This window comes from Rhizophagus irregularis, chromosome 28 (genome assembly GCF_026210795.1).
Source record: "Rhizophagus irregularis chromosome 28, complete sequence".
In the NCBI taxonomy this organism is placed as follows: Eukaryota; Fungi; Glomeromycota; class Glomeromycetes; order Glomerales; family Glomeraceae; genus Rhizophagus; species Rhizophagus irregularis.
Window position 1 is genome coordinate 260,848 of NC_089456.1, and position 19,452 is coordinate 280,299.

General features: G+C 27.4%; 4 protein-coding genes across 4 annotated transcripts; 2 read left to right on the forward strand and 2 right to left on the reverse strand.

Moving 5' to 3' along the window:
* Positions 1–13: 13 nt before the first annotated feature.
* OCT59_018712 (Ras- protein Rab-8A) lies at positions 14–1,604 on the reverse strand. Its single transcript, XM_025314392.2, has 6 exons — positions 1,459–1,604; positions 1,098–1,271; positions 953–1,018; positions 771–865; positions 570–682; positions 14–499 (listed from the first exon to the last, which is right to left on the reverse strand). The coding sequence occupies exons 1-6, from the start codon at positions 1,520–1,522 to the stop codon at positions 379–381; spliced, it is 633 nt and encodes a 210-aa protein (XP_025185211.1). The 5' UTR covers positions 1,523–1,604; the 3' UTR covers positions 14–378.
* A 417-nt stretch (positions 1,605–2,021) lies between these two features.
* OCT59_018713 (MAPK protein hog1) lies at positions 2,022–4,499 on the forward strand (the record flags this gene model as incomplete). Its single annotated transcript, XM_025314391.2, has 13 exons — positions 2,022–2,077; positions 2,149–2,196; positions 2,261–2,390; positions 2,472–2,515; positions 2,666–2,765; positions 2,853–2,900; positions 2,992–3,033; positions 3,106–3,220; positions 3,291–3,362; positions 3,428–3,507; positions 3,583–3,661; positions 3,754–3,954; positions 4,038–4,499. The coding sequence occupies 13 exons, from the start codon at positions 2,022–2,024 to the stop codon at positions 4,100–4,102; spliced, it is 1,080 nt and encodes a 359-aa protein (XP_025185210.1). The 3' UTR covers positions 4,103–4,499.
* Positions 4,500–6,051: 1,552 nt separating this feature from the next.
* Positions 6,052–6,864, forward strand: OCT59_018714 (uncharacterized protein; the record flags this gene model as incomplete). The annotated part of the gene is made up of 3 exons (XM_066135575.1): positions 6,052–6,309; positions 6,383–6,685; positions 6,844–6,864. The coding sequence occupies 3 exons, from the start codon at positions 6,052–6,054 to the stop codon at positions 6,862–6,864; spliced, it is 582 nt and encodes a 193-aa protein (XP_066004850.1).
* A 652-nt stretch (positions 6,865–7,516) lies between these two features.
* OCT59_018715 (uncharacterized protein) lies at positions 7,517–7,950 on the reverse strand (the record flags this gene model as incomplete). The annotated part of the gene is made up of 3 exons (XM_066135577.1): positions 7,517–7,520; positions 7,576–7,796; positions 7,867–7,950. The coding sequence occupies 3 exons, from the start codon at positions 7,948–7,950 to the stop codon at positions 7,517–7,519; spliced, it is 309 nt and encodes a 102-aa protein (XP_066004851.1).
* Positions 7,951–19,452: the final 11,502 nt, after the last annotated feature.

Sequence of the window (19,452 nt, forward strand, 5' to 3'; positions counted from 1 at the left end):
ATTCATGTATATATTACGTTATTAATAGATTGCGGCTTATTTTATATTAATTTATTAAAATTTTAAATATTAAAAATGACAATCATTTTTTTCAATTTTCATTCAAAAATAAAATAAGTTTCACTATAGGGTAGGGGAAATAATATAGTAATAAATTATAAAAAACAATAACAAAAACATCAAAATCAAAGAATATTTCCATTCGATTGAATAAATAGAAAATTTACTCATTATTATTAAGGATGAATGAATTAAGACAAACTAACAAGCGGCGCTAAAAGGATATATATAAAATAAAATAAAATAAAAATTGACACAGAATTAAGAATTTACTTTCGTCAGTCAACGCTCAAACTAAATGTTTATGATGATGACAACTTAGTTACAACAACTTGACCCTGAATTGGATTTAGTATTTTTGTTATCCAATTCAAGTCTTTTGTTATGAGTATTTTGTTGTTCTTGTGCATGTGTATCGATTAATCTCTTTTTAATATCCCTGTAATAAAATATAATGTCATTTATTTCAAATTTCTTCTTAAAATTTTCTTAGTTAATTATATACAAACCTAGCTAAAGTAAAGAATGCCTCTTCAACATTGATATTTGCTTTAGCACTAGTTTCCAAGAATTTAATACCAAATTCATCTGCAAGTGCCTGACCTTGTTCTTTCGTGATCGCCTAGAATATAATATATTTTTTAAAAAAATAATTCATTAATATACAGAATTATAATAGGCTAAACGAGTTTGCTTGACATTTTCTTCACCTTTTTTTCAACCCAATCACACTTATTTCCAATGAGAATCTTATTAACACCCTCACTAGCGTGTTGTTCTATATTGGAAAACCAATTCCTTATGTCTGATTAATTCACCAAAAGATGTTAAAGACAATAACTAATTTTGAACAACTTCAATTCACTAAATACAAAAAGAAATCAAAGGATACTCTTAAATGATCGTTCATCAGTGACATCATATACTAAAAGTATACCCATAGCACCACGATAATAGGCTACAGGAAGAGGGTGTTAGCGCAAAACAATAATATAATTTAATCCTGGAATTATTAAGTAAAATTTTAATTTTAATACCTGTCGTAATAGTGCGGAAACGTTCTTGACCAGCAGTATCCCAAATTTGAAGTTTAATTCGTTTTCCATCTAATTCGATCGTCCTAATTTTAAAGTCGATCCCAATAGTAGTAATAAAAGAGGGAGTAAAGGAGTCATCGGAAAAACGGAGTAATAAACAACTTTTGCCGACACCTGAATGATTTTGAAGTTTAGTATAAACTGTGCTATAATTTCACTTGAAATAATAAAAAAACATAGTTCCTTCAAAGTTAAGAGAGTAAAAGCTTTTTACAAAAGCAGATGGTGATTTTCTTTCTAGTCTAGTCGAGATTTGCAAACGTATAAAGAACAATCAATTTCAACTAAAAAGAATCTTTACCAGAATCTCCGATCAGAAGAAGCTTTATAAGATAATCATAAGCGGCACTCTTGCTTTGAGCCATCGTTTTGCCAATTTGAATTAAAACAACTGGAAACTTAAATGTAGTTTTGAAAATGGCCTCAGAGTAAAAACGCCGAGTCACTGAGGAGGGAAAGTTTGGAGGCGACTGGGATTTTTATGGTAAGAGTTGTATTACGTAAGTTACACTGTGTAATACAATGCTAGGGGTTTATAAAGCTACGGGCCTACAGTTTCATTCAATCTGAATTATTATTATATATCCATTTTTGAAGTTCATATATTATATTAAACTAGGGGTGAGATCAAGCATTAGATATTCAATTTAATGATCACGTGAACAACTCATGATAATCAATTTTGGTTAGACCGTTGTGGCAAACATACTTCTTTTTAAGAACTTTCACAAAGAACTGATGACCTCAATATGACTTCATCAATTATAATTGATTATTATAAATAATAGATGACCATTTTACCTATTTTACGCAATTCTTTCCGACTTCTATATTTTCGTTATAATTTTGTATTAATTAGTTATCATGGCTGACTTTATAAAACTATCGATCTTCGGAACTGTTTTTGAAGTCACAACAAGGTATTTTTATTTCAGTTCAAGTATTAATGTTGCCATAATTTATATATCGTTCCGTAATTTTACACAATTAGATATGTGGATCTTCAACCGGTTGGCATGGGAGCCTTTGGTCTAGTTTGGTATGTTAATTTCTTTAGGATATCTCATTCAAGCAAAAATTGAGTAATTCATAATTTTACTTAGCTCTGCAAAGGACCAACTTACCGGTACAAACGTTGCAATAAAGAAGATCATGAAACCTTTTAGTACTCCCGTTCTTTCAAAGAGGACATATCGTGAACTTAAACTATTGAAACATTTGAAACATGAGAATGTTGTTTTTCAGAACAATTTAATAGAAATTTAAGTTGATGTTTAAACACCTGTACTAATATATTTTATTTTCTAAATTTAGATTATTAGTTTAAGTGACATTTTTATTTCTCCGTTAGAAGATATGTATGTAAATTGTCTTTAGTTTCCATTTAAAAGACCTAGTCAATATCTCGGAATTAGGTTGCGATATTTCTTTTCTTGTGCGAAATTTAGCTGAATTAGTCATTAAACTAACATTTATTGTCAATTATTCTCCTTATACTTGTTATATAGATATTTTGTTACAGAATTGCTGGGAACCGATTTACACAGACTTTTGACATCTCGTCCATTGGAAAAACAATTCATTCAATACTTTTTGTATCAGATATTGGTAAACTTAAAATATTTAATAATTTATTCTTGTATATATTATCATTATTTTTCTTTATTTTTTGCTGATTAATAATTTACAATTTAGCGAGGGCTGAAGTATGTCCATTCTGCTGGTGTTGTGCATAGGGATTTGGTTCGTAAACTTTAAATTATTATAATTCATTTGATTTTGATTTTATAATTAGTTCAAAAACTCAAGTAATTTTTTTTTTTCTTATGAAAAGAAACCAAGTAATATTTTGGTTAATGAAAATTGTGATTTGAAGGTAACGTATTATTTTTACTTTAATAATTTATTCATTATTAAATTGGAATAACGCATTTTATTTCAAATTTAGATCTGTGATTTCGGACTTGCACGTCTTCAGGATCCCCAAATGACTGGTTATGTTTCAACAAGATATTATAGAGCTCCGGAAATCATGCTTACATGGCAAAAGTATGATGTGGCAGGTATACATTATTCTTTGTGATTAGGCATAATTATACAATATAATGAATTAATTTCTGATACTATGAATAGTTGATATTTGGAGTGCGGGATGCATCTTTGCTGAAATGTTAGAAGGAAAACCTTTATTCCCAGGAAAAGACCGTAAGAATAGTTTATTTAATTTATATTTATTTGTAATTTTTTAAATATTTTCAATTTATTATTAGATGTCAATCAATTTTCAATTATCACTGAATTACTTGGAACGCCACCTGATGATGTAATTCAAACTATTTGTAGTGAGAATGTATATTTTTATTTTATTTCATTCAGCTTATAATTTATAATTTGTGAAGAAAAAATAATTTAATCCAAAATTTAGACACTTCGCTTTGTGCAATCTTTGCCAAAACGCGAAAAAGTTCCTTTTTCTCAAAAATTTATGAACGCCGAACCTGAAGGTAATAAAAACGAAATTTGTTAGACCTAGGTTACTAAAGCAACTAGCATTCAACTTATAAACTAATATTCCTTCTGGATATCTTCAATATAGCATTAGATTTACTTGAAAGAATGCTAGTTTTTGACCCGAGGAAGCGTATCACTGCTGAGCAAGCGTTGGCGCATAAATATTTAGAACCATATCACGATGAATCTGACGAACCTATTGCAGATGAGCCTTTTGATTGGTCCTTTAATGATGCAGATCTACCTGTTGATGAATGGAAGGTGAAGATGTATCATGAAATTTTGGGTATTTATTACTATTACTATACTTTTATTGGTAAATAAATTGATAAATAAAAATAATGAATTAATTTATATTATAAATTATAGATTTTCATAATGTAGATGGCCAAAATTATGCGGATAATTCAGAAATTCAAAAATCTTTTCAGTAAATTTAACTTTTTAAATACATACACTTACATATAGTTGCGATTATTTTTACCGAAAAAATTTGAAAAATTAAACAAAAAAAAAAATTTATTTATTTATTACTTTATATAATTATTTAATTATGATATAATAATCACATAATTTATATATTGCAAATAGTTCCCTGAAGCATATATTTTAAAATAAACTTCTTTTGTTTATAGATTAATAATCCATACTTAGAGGTGGTTGTATATTATTTAAATAATGTTATTGACCTCTTGCTTTGTTAATGCAGGTAAATTTGCCTGCTTAGTTATTTCAAATTGTTTATTTTTATTTTTATCATAAATACTATAAACTAACCAAAGGCTTATTTATATACATAAATAAAAATGTTTCTGCATACTTTTATACTAATTTAAACTTCTATAAATAATATAGTATTATTCAAAAAAAATTTTATCATATTTTTCAAATTAGTATACCTTTCTAAAAACAATTAATTTTCAAAAATTTATAATTTATTAATTTATTGTATTATGCAGAAAATGGTCAATTATTAATGATTCTAAAAGAATTTTGATAATTTTCTTAATTTTTTAAAGTATTTTTTTGTTAAAAATATTAGCATTACATAAAATTTCAAATTTGTTTATAATAAAACTACTTTAAAAATCACAAAATTCTTTTAGTATTATAATAAATGATAACTATAGCAGTTATATAAATTACATAATTCATTTGCATTCAGAGGGTTGATTTCCCTTAGTGCAGTCGTTAAGGTGCACTCCTTCATTAAGCTTGAGATTGCAGGTTTAATTTTACTGATTACAGAAATTAAAAAGAATTTTACTGCAGATATTATTACCAATAGTGTTTCACATAAATCAACTTTTTCCTCTAAAATTCAATTCAATTCAGACTCAATTTGTACTTGATTTGACTCCTAAATTTAATTATTTCAGGTCCAATTTTGATTAGTGTTTTTTATAAATGAGTTGAGTTTTAAATCAATTTTTTATATAATAAAATTTGTCCTACACTAATTTTTATAATACTTTAACTATATTATTTATGTTATGCAAGTCTATGTAAGTCATTTTGAGTCGCATATACAGAACTTTCATTACCCTGATTAAAATAAAAAAAATAAAAAAATATCATCAAAATTGAACTGCTAGATCAAAAGTTATTTGCAAAATATGTTTTTGCTTTTTGGAAGCAATCAGGATTATATTGTATTACAAATCAATTCATGTAAAATATTATCGCCATTTTCAATTTGGTTGAATCTGCACTATGTCGATCAATTATAATAAAATTGGCGAAAACTCGTGATTTTGTAAAGTAGTACATATAAAACTTTATGCTTTGCTTATCAATATACATGCTGCCCAAATTATTTTGGAATGCCATAATTATAATTTGGGATGCCATAATTCATTCGGTTTATATATAATTTACTATGTAAAGTGCCAAAATAATTTGGGATGCCATAATTGAATTTGGGATTTTACTTATAATTACGGCAGTCCAAAATAATTTGGGTGGCATGTATACTTATCAACATGCAAATTTTTTGTATTACACATGATGATTGGGTTATAACGCGTATGTTTTTGTACTTTCTTTGAATTTTTTTTTAACATTCGGTCTACATTATATATTGCAATAACTACAATTATAACGCTTGTTCAACTAAAGTTTTGAACTGAAATATTTATTTCTTGATAGAAAAGACCTTGTGTATGTATTTTTTAGATTTATTTCGCTTTTATTTGTTAGATTCACTTTAACATTAGGTTCTATACTATATTTATGATTATTTCTGCTTATTCAACTAAAATTTTATCTTATTTATAAATAGAAATACCTCATACCTAAAGAATTTAGTGAAAATTTACGATGGAGAGTAGTATATTTATATACCGATGGTTTCTTTATTATAGATATTGCTAATACATTATATATGAGCAAGTCTTCTGTAACTAGAATAATAAATATTTATGAAAAATGGGCATGTGTTACCAATCCATATAAAGGGATTTCTGGAAGAAGAAAGCTTTTCAGTAGAAATGATATGTATATACTCCAAAATCTCATTAGAGATAAAGTTAATAGGTATTTAAACGAGTTGGTGAGTGAGATGGAAAATCTTACAGGAAAAAGAGCTTCTATTGCAACACTCTGGAGATCACTTCATTATTTAGAAATTACTAGAAAAAAGGTATTGAAAATTTTAATTTTCAGAAAAAAATTAGAAACTGCATATTCTAATTATAGTTTTTTTTTTTATAAAGTTACAAAAAAAAGCATATGAGAAAAGTGAAATTATACGTGCACATTATTTAGGAATTATTGGTGAGCATTATACTCCAAATCAATTAATCTTTATTGATGAAAGTACTAAGGATGAGAGAAGTTTGTCAAGATTATATGGATATTCTCCTAGAAATATACGTGCATGCAAAAAAGTGGTATTTGTACAAGGAAAAAGATATACAATCTTGCCTGCTCTTACTTTAGATGGATTTGTTGCAGTTGATGTGTTTGAAGGGGCATGTGATAAAAATAAATTTGTTAAATTTGTACTTGATCAAGTGGTATGTAAAATTATAATATTATTTAAAATTATAACTTATATAAATTCTCAATATTTCAATATAGATTCCTGTAATGAATCCCTATTCTGGTAATAATAGCGTTATTATAATAGATAATGTCAGAATACATTATGATGATGATCTTATTTCGCCATTAGAAGGATTGGGATGTCACGTAATTTTTCTTCCACCTTATTCTCCTGATTATAACCCTATAGAAACAGCATTTTCAATAATTAATCATGTATTAAATGTAATTATGATTTTATGGATGCTTGTAATGATCCAATATATACTTTATTAATTGCATGCAGTCAAATTACACCTCAAATGGCACAATCGTTTTTTAAGTCATCAATTTATTTGTAAAAAATTTATTATAAAAAATAAAATAAATTAGAATATCAATTTTATTAGTAAACAATTTTTTATTATATTATATAATGAAATACAAAAATATACTAATCAATCAATATCTTTGTATAACTTTACCATTTGTTCATCAGTCAAATCTTTAATTGCATTTACCGTAATTTCTTCTTCTAAAAAAGCATTTTCAAATTTGGAATATACATTATTACAATTATATTTTTGATCTAAGTTAAGAAAAAATTCAGTAACTGAAGGTAATTCATGATTTGTAGTAGGTGATGATATTGGATGAATAGATGTTAGATGAATAAATGTAGGACCCAGAAATATATATATAGGGGTCAGGTGATGAAAAAAATTTTTTACTATGAGCTGTACGCATTTTTTCAGGGCCGGAATTATGATAATGCCAGTCGGTTACTATAATAGGAAATAAATTCTGACTGGCATTATCAAAAATTATCTAAAAAAGAAAAGATTTTCATGATTTTTTTAGTTCAAAATACGCAAACTCAAACCTGACTCTTTTATATATATTTCTGGGTCCTATAAATGTATTTGAAGGAGAATAAGAATAAGGATATGGCATTTGAATTACAATAGGATTAACAGGTATAGTGGATGTAGTAGACGCTATAGTTGGTATTTGTGTATCATTATTTTTGTTTACCAACGTGCCCAATGCTGCATTGAATGTTGGAAATATTGGAGGAATGTCATAAGTAGTATTTTTATTATACTATAATTTTTATTGAAATTAGAATTGAAATAAATGCAAAATCAATTTGCTAATAATTAAAATTACTTACAATTTCACATGCCCAAAGCTGTAATCTAGCTGGATTTAGTTGTAAATGGCGATTTTCTTGAATAAAGCATGGTGTATTATGCATATCACACTTGTATTTTTCACATAAAGCAGCTATGATTTCCGCTCTTATTTGTTCTTCTTTAGATAAATCACTTTCTTAAGTAATATGCGACTTTCTTTTCTTTTTAGAATTTGATAATATTCTTTGATTTCTTTCTTTATCAGAAGCTGAGGAATCACTTTTGTCAGAAGCCTGAAATTTTTAATATGAAATTTTAATCCTAGGGTTATAATGGGCCAGGCAGAACCTGATATGAGAGAATAAGAATTTAATGTGAGTAAATGAGTCTTTACAAATAATGTCGAATTACGCAACGATCAGAGATATAGAATCTTGGAAAAAGGTTGTAGAATTAGAAAACTGTAATCATGCAATAACAGAAATCATGAGTATGCAGAAAGAAGTAAATGATTTTCTACAACAAAAAATCAATATATTAGAAACTCAACTATCCTTACTTAATAATTCAGAAATGGGAACTTATTAAATAATCAAACAATAAATTCGTTCAGCAGTGCTCTAATGCTAGCATCCTCTGTCAAAATAAATAATATCAGAAGTGAGGAGGGTAAAAAGGATGAAAACGGTAAAATTAAAATATGTGAAATATGTGAGTAGGTCTTATTTCGATATAATACTTGTCAAATAATAAATATTATCAGTTATCCTCATAAGTTCATGCAGATTTTACATAATTGTTATTTAGGTTGGTTATCTCATATTACTATGTATTAGCATAATAATAAAATTATTATAAACAGTCCCGTCAAACTGATAATAAATATTATTATTGTACGTGCTGCTATTAGACTATTATTTAGTTTAATCATCCAATAATATATAAATAAGTTCAAGTGATATATCTTATTAACTAATAATACATACCGGGTGTTGCTTAATTTCTAAATAATAAATAATAGAAAAGTTTAAGTCAATGATATATCTTATTAATTAACATATTCCGGTGTTGTTTAATTTCTGCAAATTTCACGTATCATAATACATCATTATACAGTCTAATGATTAATAGTCAGATTTTAATTTATTAAATTTATTAATCATTTAATTGTTAGAACAATTAGAACAATTGAAAATAAATAAAATTGTTAAAAATGATGAAAATAATCGATCTGAAAAAAAATACTGATTTCTTTCTATTACTGTGAATATTTTTTGTTATTTTTTAAAATTTTCATTAAATATGTTCAATAAGAAAGAATTAGAGAAAATAGATGAGCTATTGGGTAAGTTGATCGGTGAACAGCAGATATCAGATATACTTAAAACTAATGATTATCCAAATTAATAGCTTTTATCCAACAAGCTAAATGTATTTTTGAAAAAATATCGAATTTTATACAAGGACAGCAAGAATAACAAAACAATGAACCTCACAAAGTGCCAGGTTCTTCACAGGCTGTTTTTTCACAGGGTTCTTCACAAGCTGGTTCTCAATAAGAACCAAATCTTATATCTTCAGATGAGGATATAACAATTAAAATGGCAAAAAGCGACACCGCTGTAACTAGCAGTATTAGTGAAAAAGTGGAAGAAAGCGCTGTAACCAGTACTATTAATAAAAAAATGATGAAAGTACGACAAAAATTCCAGAAAAACCATCAGCAATAAAGCATAAAAGGACAATGTGAAAAATGAAATTGGAATGAAGGTGGGAGCGAAGGGGATAATGAAAAATAAAATGAAAGTAAAATAAAATGATGAAAACAAAATAGGAATGAAAAACGATATGGAGTGATATGAAGTGATGAAAAATGATATGGGAGCAAAAGGAACAATGATAAATGAAAAGGATAATTAAAAACAAAATGGGAAAAGGAAATAATAGAATAATAAAAAACAAAAGGAGTGAAAAAAACAATAGAAAATACATGAAAATAGAATGAAATGAATATAGAAAATGAAAAGGGAATAAAGTGGATGATAGAAAATAAAAGAAACTGTTAGTATCATTTTCAATAAAGAAAATAATAAAATAGCAAAATACTGAAGTTATTTGAAATTGTTGTTTTCTGAAAAACAAGTTAACAAGTTAGAATAAGAGAAAAAGAACATTAAACTAGCAAAGTAATAAGAAAATAAAAAAATCTTACCTTAAGAAGTTCCAGGAAAAGCTGGCCATTTTGCAAAAAACAAAATATATGCTACATGTTTGTGTAATATGAAATCACTTGTGAATTTCACTAGGGTAAATTTAAAATTTTAATGATTGCAGATCAAGGTAAAATTCACCAGAAGTGAATGTATATAAAATTGCCAAATTTGTAAAAAAAATATTAAATTCTAAAAAAATTATTGGAATTATTATAGAAGCCAATTATACATACAAATTATACAAATTTTATGTTATTTCAAATTTTATAAAAATTGGCCTTTTTACAAATTTGGAATTGCTAAGCTTATTAAACTTATTTAAATACTTAGAAAAAAGTTAATTTCTAGTATACTTGATGATCTTAATGATGAAAAATTATCTTCAAATCAGCTGTTTTCTACTCATAGAAATAGATCAATTTCTAGTTAATAAATCAATTTTCTGGATATTTTTCAGACATATGGATATTTTCCAAATATTTTTAGCTATAATTTCTTGATTTCTTGTCAAATACATATTGGATTTCTTTTGCTAATGCTAAAAGAGATGAATTTGAACAAACACAATCATGAATTTTGTGATTCAAACTTTCAACTTATTGAGTGCTATTTGCAATTGATTATTTGTATAATATACAGCTCATTTGTATTTAAAGAATCCAATTGTTTTCTTATATAATAATTACCAGCTGATAGATATTTTAATTTCAAATGCTTTTCCAATGATTTTCAAAAAGTGTTAAAATTAATATATTCTTACAATAATCTGATTTACCAAAATTGAACAAATCCTGATAAAATTAGTAAGAATTTTACTATCTACATCTGAAAGGTATTCCCAAAGTAATACAGTTAAATAAATTGTAAAGAATATTCACTATTAATTAGCCATAAAATTGGTGTGACCTAAATCAGATGGTATTTGAAACCTATCCATCTTTTTCTGAATTTTGTTTAAAGAATTTAATGTCAAAATACCAAAATAAGCAATGCATTGGATTGACTGTAATAAATCTAATAGGATCAAAATATGATAGACATAACAAATTGGATTATCTAGCATCTGAGTTGCATCTTTACCAACTTAATGCATTTTGTTAGTACTTATTCAAATCTTTAGCAGAAAACCAGTTGTCTACATCATCTATATATTTCAGCAAAATTATGCTGCCTATTTTCATAATTTGCTTTTTTCTCACATCTGTAGCATGAAACTAAGATGATATTAGGATTAAAGCGTCATGAACTCTCTTTCTATTTTTGCATTTATAAGTACAATTTAGTGTTAATCCAGCCCAAAATATTTCCAATTCATTAATTATTAGTGCTAAATAATGCTAAATAATGGTTCAGGTAAAATGCTAAGAGTCAATAAATTTTCATGTTTAAATCAGATATCGCATATTGTGATATATATAACACTGATACTATAAATGGTACTGATTCAACATCAAGCCAAGATGAGAATTGGTTATTTTACACTTGTAAAATGATTACATGTTAGCACAGCACGTCTGAAATTTGTGTCAGGTTGACAGCGCAGTGTGGTGCAGTAATTTCAAAAAATCTAAGTTGAAAATTTTTTTTTTAATGTAATGCTTTCAAATTTACACATTAGATGTATTTTCATCTGTTTTACAAAATTCACTTATAGACAGAACGTAGATTTTGACTTTAGTATATAATAACTGATTTTATTGTCTTTGCTGATCAGTTCCAAAATTGGATTTGTCAAAAAACGGTTTTTGTTAAATAACTCGAAAATGGCCTTCTAAACCACTCATATATACTCTAAGTAATTTTGCAGAGCAGATGAAAATACATCTAGTGCAAGGTTTTGTAATATATTAATAAATAATACTTATATATTTATCTTTATTCTTAATATTTTTTTAATCAAAACATTAGTTAACATTCTGATTTTTTTTTTCTTTTTTTAACAAAACATTTCTTAATGTTTCAAAATATTATTTTTTTTTAATTTTTTTAATTAGAACATTGGCTAACATTCTGATTTTTTTTTATTCTATTTTTTAATAAAATGTTTGAAAGTATTTTTTTTATTTTTTAACAAAATGTTAAAAATATTAGAAATATGATTAAATATTTCATTTTCCTTTTTTTTAAAATCAGTAGCTTTCTGAATGATTCACAGACGAGATTTTGAAGGTATTCTTTAAAATCTTTTTTTTATTTTTAAAGAAATGATGCTAATGTTTCTTTCTTTTTCTTTTTGTAAGTATTAGACTTTTGAATAATATAGTAAGTTTTACAACATCTGTTATGAAACTTTATTTTAAAACTTTTTTTTAAAAAACATTTACTAATGTTTCTTTTTTAATTTTTGTAGGTCTACAAGTTTTCAGATAAACAAAATGGTAAGTTTTGCAACAAAATGGTATGAAACTTTATTATATAATTAAGAAATGTTTACTAATATTTTTTTTCTTTTTGTAAATATCAAACTTTTAGATAGTATGGTAAGTTTTGCAATATTTATTGCAAAACTTTAGTTTTTTTAACTTTTTTTTAAAAACATTTTCTATAGGGATGTTAGATTGCTTAAGCAGTTCGGTTTAGATTTTAAACCTGATTAAACTAATTTGAATCCAGCTTCACATAAACCAATTTTTGAATTATATTTGAAACTATACTTATAAATGTATTAGTAAAGTTTGCTTATTCAAGCAATTAGTTTAAATAGTTTAAACCTGATTTAATAATATAATACGCAAAATATTTTATTTGTAAAATTAATGCATATACGAATTGTTATGCTATTATACTTTATAATTTCAAATCCAATTTAAACATATTGAGTTTTAAATACTATTAGTAAAATCACATGATCATAAAACTCAATTCAAGTAGTTTTTACTTTAAACTCGATTGAATCATATTTTCTGAACTTGAATAACATCCCTAATTTACTAATATTTTCTTTCTTTAGCTAATTTCTGGGATTTAGAATATTGGAAAAATAGTAAATTTTATATATTTTATCATGAAACTTCTATTTTTTTATTTTTTTAAATTAGAAAATATTTACTGACATTTCCTTTTTCTTTTTTATAAGTTTCAGAAGTTTTGAGTTGGCCAGGAACTAGTTTTGTTTATTACAAAATTTACCTTTTTTTAATTTTTTTAGAAAATATTTATTAATGTTTTCAGATATACTTTTCGTCAAAATGACAAAATACTAATTAAATTTATTTTGACAGACATAATGTATTTTGATAGACATAATTAATTTATAATAATTTTATAATAAATAGTGAATTGGCAGGGACAGATAATATGATCAAAAAGAATTCAATATATATAACAAAACATTTATTTTTATTTTATAAGTTTTTGGATGGCTCTTTATACAAAATTTTATTAGATAAATTTTTTATTTTATTTTATTAATTTTATATAGAATTTACATTAGATAGTTGCAGTAATAGTATACAATTTGTAAAGTAATAATAATACATTAAGAGCACTGTCAGATATTACCTAATATTACTTTAATATAAGAGCTTACCCCCCTCCCATAGGTAAAATATTTTATATATATAATTCTTTATATAATATTATATGTAACCTAAGATCTTTAGTTACCCCCCTCCTCCTAAAATATCTGACAGCACCCTAAATTAATTTACACATTTTTCAGTCATTTTTCTATACTTAAAATATATTGTATTACATGTTATTAAATAGCATTATTTTACTATATTTTTAAATAGCATCAGTTGATAAAAGGTTTGTTGCTTAACACTAAAAAGTGTTAAGTATACACATGGTATTATTCAACATATTACACACCTGCCTAAAACTTCTTAATGTAGCATATTATATCCCTATAGTAAAATATACAGTAATTATAACTAGCGTACAAAAAGTTTTTGAAAAATACCAGAAATTTTCTGAAAAAATCTAAAAATTCCAGAAATTCATTTTTTGCATCAAAACATATGACTAAACCCCCAAAAAAAATTTTTATTTAATTGGCAATTTGGCATAAATTTATCAATATTCTAAAGTCTCAAATATTTTCATTATGTCTTTATTACAATATGAATTTAAGTATTAAAGAATTAATAATAGCTTGACTCAAGAAAATGAGATTTAATATTTTAATGTTTTTATTATATATTAATAAAATGGTGATTTCTATTTGTACACAAAATGTTTGAACTTGGATCACGTGACATAAATATTTATAATATTTTTAAGACAGAACATGTGACTTTTAACTGTGGCGTTTTTATTGCTGGTCTGAAATCTGTGCCAGATTAGTGTTGATCACTTCTATAATAGGAAGGAGTGATGTTTATGTGTCACCTGATCACGTGCAGCTACGAGTTCAAAAACACTAAGTATCTGAGGGACTTAGAATTTTTTTTGTGCCAAAAATTTATTTGTCACCGTTATTTATCACCGTGATTGACACTAATAACCTGGCACAGATTTCAGACGTACGTTTTTATTGTAAAATTACATAATATAAATCACATACAAAAGCAGCATATACATACATGCAATAAATGCTAAACATACATGTTATATATGCACACATCTTTAAGTAATATCCATACTGCTTACACTTCTTGCATCTTTGCCCCTTTGTTTCGTCTATAATACCATGATCTATTATGTTATCCTGTATACTATCTTTTCAATACTTATTTATTAGATCCCTTAGATGAAGGCAATTCAACATTTAATTTAAACCTTTTTGGAGGTCGTTGATAATAGCTGGGTTATTAACATCAGCAAAGGGTTCTACTTCCTGAACATTTTTATTTTATGCATCATAAATAAAAGCCTTAAGTAAGTTCACTAACTCATGTTGCATATTTGTCTTAAGTGCACAATCAATACCTTTCCTTAATAATCCAAATAATTCCACGTAAATGGCTTTACTTGATTTTACAAATGGTTGGAAACCATGTGAATCAACCCGAAACAAAAAAAAAGTGCTGAAAGTTGATACTTTTTTCTATTTACATACTGGAATAGAAGGATGTTATTGCAAAAGATCATTTGGATGAATATTGGTATCCAAATACCATCGGTTTGGAATTATGCTTATATAAAATGTTGCATATTGGGAATAAGTACCAACACAAAGAAAGTGATGACATACCAACCCTTTATTGATTAAAAGAAGACAGGTATATAAATGTGTTCCTTTATTAAGCAGAATCACATAATGATCTATTCCTTTAGTTCCAGTTGCTCGTACATACTATACTTCTATAATAGCTTCTGGTGGAATAGTTTTAATTAGTGATTGGAAAAGAATTTATTGTGTATCTTGCTCCTGTTCTCTAATTCCAATACTCATTTCTCCATTATCAGTTTCCATCTAGAAGTATTGAAAATATAATTTAGTCACAAAATCACATATAGACGAAGTATAATGAAATCTAAATTAATATCAAAAATCAACATTACTTACCTTTATTAACTGTTGCCATTCTATAATCCGATTTGCATTATAGCAGATATGAAAAAACTCTTTCCCGAATACATTTTTTACGAAAATTTCTGCGTAATAATTTTTTTTAAAAAATAATCCCTTTATTAAATTTTATTACATAAATATAAAAATGTCTATGGATAAGAGCCGAACACCAAACGAAGAAGCTTTAGACTTTGTTTCTAAATTTAACGAGAATTATTTTCACTCCGTTACATACTACTTAAGTTCTTTTATAAAGGACGGTTTCCTTAAAGACTTATTTGAAAAAAACCCTTCAGTACCTAAGGATAAAGCCCAGATACTGATAGAAAGGTTTGGCGACTCAGCCAACCCCACGAACTTCGCTGCACAAGCTCAAGCTACGAATATACAACCTACTACCCTTTCGCTAATATTTTCTATAGCGCTATATTCTGCGTCCAGGTCTTGGGATGATTTTTCTACCCAATATTATTGCAAATTTGGTGATACGGGTGATGATGATGATGATGATGATAGGAATCTCAGGATACTGATGATTACCTAATGGATGCGTCACCATTTTTTGAGCAAGATGTAGATGATCTAATACGCCAAGGATTACAAAGACCACCAAATCCGGTACCTATCAAGCTTCCATCAATGCCTGATATAGTAACGCCCCTGTTGATCAAACTGTAATACCCAAAAACTCCTGGAAGAAAGATAAACAAAAGGCGTGTGTTACAGATGATAAGATGATAAACAAGTCGTGAACCAATCAACAAAGGCAAAACCTGATGTGAAAACATCAGCCAAAAATTCCCATAAGGGAAAGAAATCATCCGAACCGGAAGCTACACAGATACTGACAGGATACGAAGCTGTCAGAGAGGAGCAAGAGCGAATCTGAGACATAATAGTTTACGATATCCTGTATAAACTTTGGGGGAACGCTATTAAATGTTCCGTTAAACGGCAACATAAGTATCAGACTCTTCGAGTCAAAATAGCACTTTCCTCTTTTGCCTTCCCCAGTTTAATAAATATTGGACGACAGACCTGGGAGGTATACCCGTTAGATGGTTCCCTGCAAGTTGGACTTTACGAGAAAGAAAACAACGTGAAAAGTTCCAAGCAGTTATTCATGACATTCCGGAGGATATGATGATGGCTACCTTGTGGATGGACCGTAAACCATGTGAATTTTTAATGAAGTGCGATGCTAGCTCATTTAAAATTATTCAAACAAGTAAAGGAAGGAGGAAACTTGTGGCCTATTTCGAGAATTGGGAGACCACACTAAGGGCCTTAGATACGCCACAGTTTTTCGTACCTGATGGTAAGGAGTTGAAATGGTGTCGACACTCCATTCCTACCTTGAAGAAAGCACACAACAAACCGAAGGCTAAAAATACATCGAATTCGAAAAAGTCAGGTAAGTCTGATAAAAATTTGGAAAGTAAACAGCCTAAGAAGAAGGATAAACCCACGTCCTCGAAGAAAATCCCAAAAAATAATAACCAGGAGGAGATACACCCGAAGAATCAGAAGAAGGCAAAGAATACCTCAAAGATTAAGGGTGGTAATAAAGATAACAAGGCGGTTTTAGCAGAGATTTTAACTTTATTACAGAAACTAGTTTAGCCTACGCTTTAATTAGCGGTTTTACGAATTTCAGAATTGTATTATTTTTTAGGATAGAATAGGTTTATGTGTATGCACCACAATTTCTTGTTGTCCTCTCCACTTTTTTTTTCCCCCCTATTTTTACCCAGTGTGTTCTCCTGGATTATTATCGGTAGTGGTAGTAGTGCAGGTCTTTTATTTTTCAAGAAGTTCGGGTTGGGCTCCAGCTCCTCTGGAATTCGATGGTAGGATTTAGTTGGGTTGTATTACTTCGGAATCACACTCAGTTTTGTATCCCCTGCCAGCTTCACATAAAATAAATAAATAAATAAATAAATTTGCATTATAGCATACTGATTGATTCATTTGTGATTGCTGTTTTCCAAGCATTACCAGTGTTAAGAAGTTTTTGATAATAGCATCCATTTCCAACTTTAGATAATGCATTTCGTTCAATTTCAAACTTTTCAAGATATTCTTCATTTTTAACATGATCTTTAATACTTAACGAGGTAGCTCAATCAACTTTATCATGTATATGTTTATTAATCGATTCAATTTGTTATGTACTTTGGGCTCCAGTAGTAAATTATTTGTGTACCTAAGGAATTGTCCATGATTCCTTTTTAACATAGAGTGATTCAAATAGATATTGTGCTGTTGCTGGATATTGATCTATTAACTGATTCCATCTGCATTCAAATAGTTTCTCACAAAGAGAATTGCGATATGCATAGAACTTATAGTGAAATTCCTTAAACTGACTACCCAATTTTCCTTTAAGCTTTTTTCTGAGATTCAGATTAATATGGAAAATACACAGCAAGTGCCACTAGATATTAGGATAAATCTCTTTAATTGAACGAATTATTGAAGGATTTGAATCAGTGAAGATAACTCTAGAACATACAAACTCTTATTTCAGTAAGTATAGTATTAAAGATCTAATGTTTCATCTTCAATAATAGCACTTACCACAATCCTAGTTTTGTAATTATTATCAATTACTGTTAAGATGCATAGCATCATTTGAAACCTATTCATGTTATATATTGTATCAAGTATTATAATGTTATTATATTTGCTATATGCTTCCTTTGTACTGGTGACATTCAGAAAAGAGAGCTTAATTTCCTTGAAATTGGGTCTAATTTAAGCTTAACTATCCAGAGTGGCTCATAATCCTTCCATTCTAGTAATTGCTGAAACATCTGGAATGCATTTGAATTGTTTTTCTAACGAAATTGATATACCGCATTGTATAAATCTTTTTTATGAATAGGTTGGTTTGGATAATCATGTCTAAGCAAAAAATATATAGATCCTAAGTCTATTTGTCCTTGGTTAACATACTTCTCTATATCTTCTAACATTTTAGATGTTAATTTACAAAAACGCATGAATAATTGGAATAAGAAAGTTGATTATGATGATTGTTAAATGAATTGATCTTTACAACACCATTTTTTTTGGACAGGTGACATTAAGTTTTCAAGAACAGAGTAATCGTGAAGAAAAAGCATTACGGTACTTAGTTAAATCTGAAGTGATTTGTGGATTATATGAGCCAGACTTGGTGCATTCATAAGCAATACTTCTCAAAATTTCTTATTCTTTTTCACTTATTCTAATCTTATGATCAAATCCTTCTTTTAATGCAAACCTATTCAACCAATTCTTGAATTTATTCCAACTTGCGAAGGTGAGCCTAGAGACCTGTTTCCATCTGATTCATCGTAAAATATCATCTGATGTTGGCAAACTTAGCTCAGAAGGTTATTAGAAACATGAATAAATCAGTCAAAATATTAACAAGAAGCCATGATAAATAAATGGATAATCAACATACATATGAAAGTATCATCAGCATTTGGAGCAACAAATGATGTGGGTTGTGTCAGAGCAGTATCATTAATATTTGATGTGAAGTGTGTCAGAGACTCAGAATATGATGTGAGACGTATTAGAACATCATCAGCATACTGTTCATCTGAAGCAATATATAATTCGAGGTGTGTTGAAGCTAGGGTGGCAACGGTCGGTCATGGTAGGTCATCAGTTGGTCATGACTGGTCAAGAACCTTTGACCAACCGACCATTTGATCAACCATTTGACCATCATTTTTTTTATATTTTCACAGTGTTTTTATTAAGGCAATTGAAAAAACGTGCAAAAACATTTATTTTTTATTAAATTATTAATAAAAAACGGTTTCGCAACATTTTCTATTAAAATAAGTAAAAAAACATTGCAAAAACGTTTTATTTTAATTAAATTATTAATAAAAACATTTTCACAACATTTTTTGTTAAAATAATTTGCAAAAAACATTTTTTTTTAATTAAAT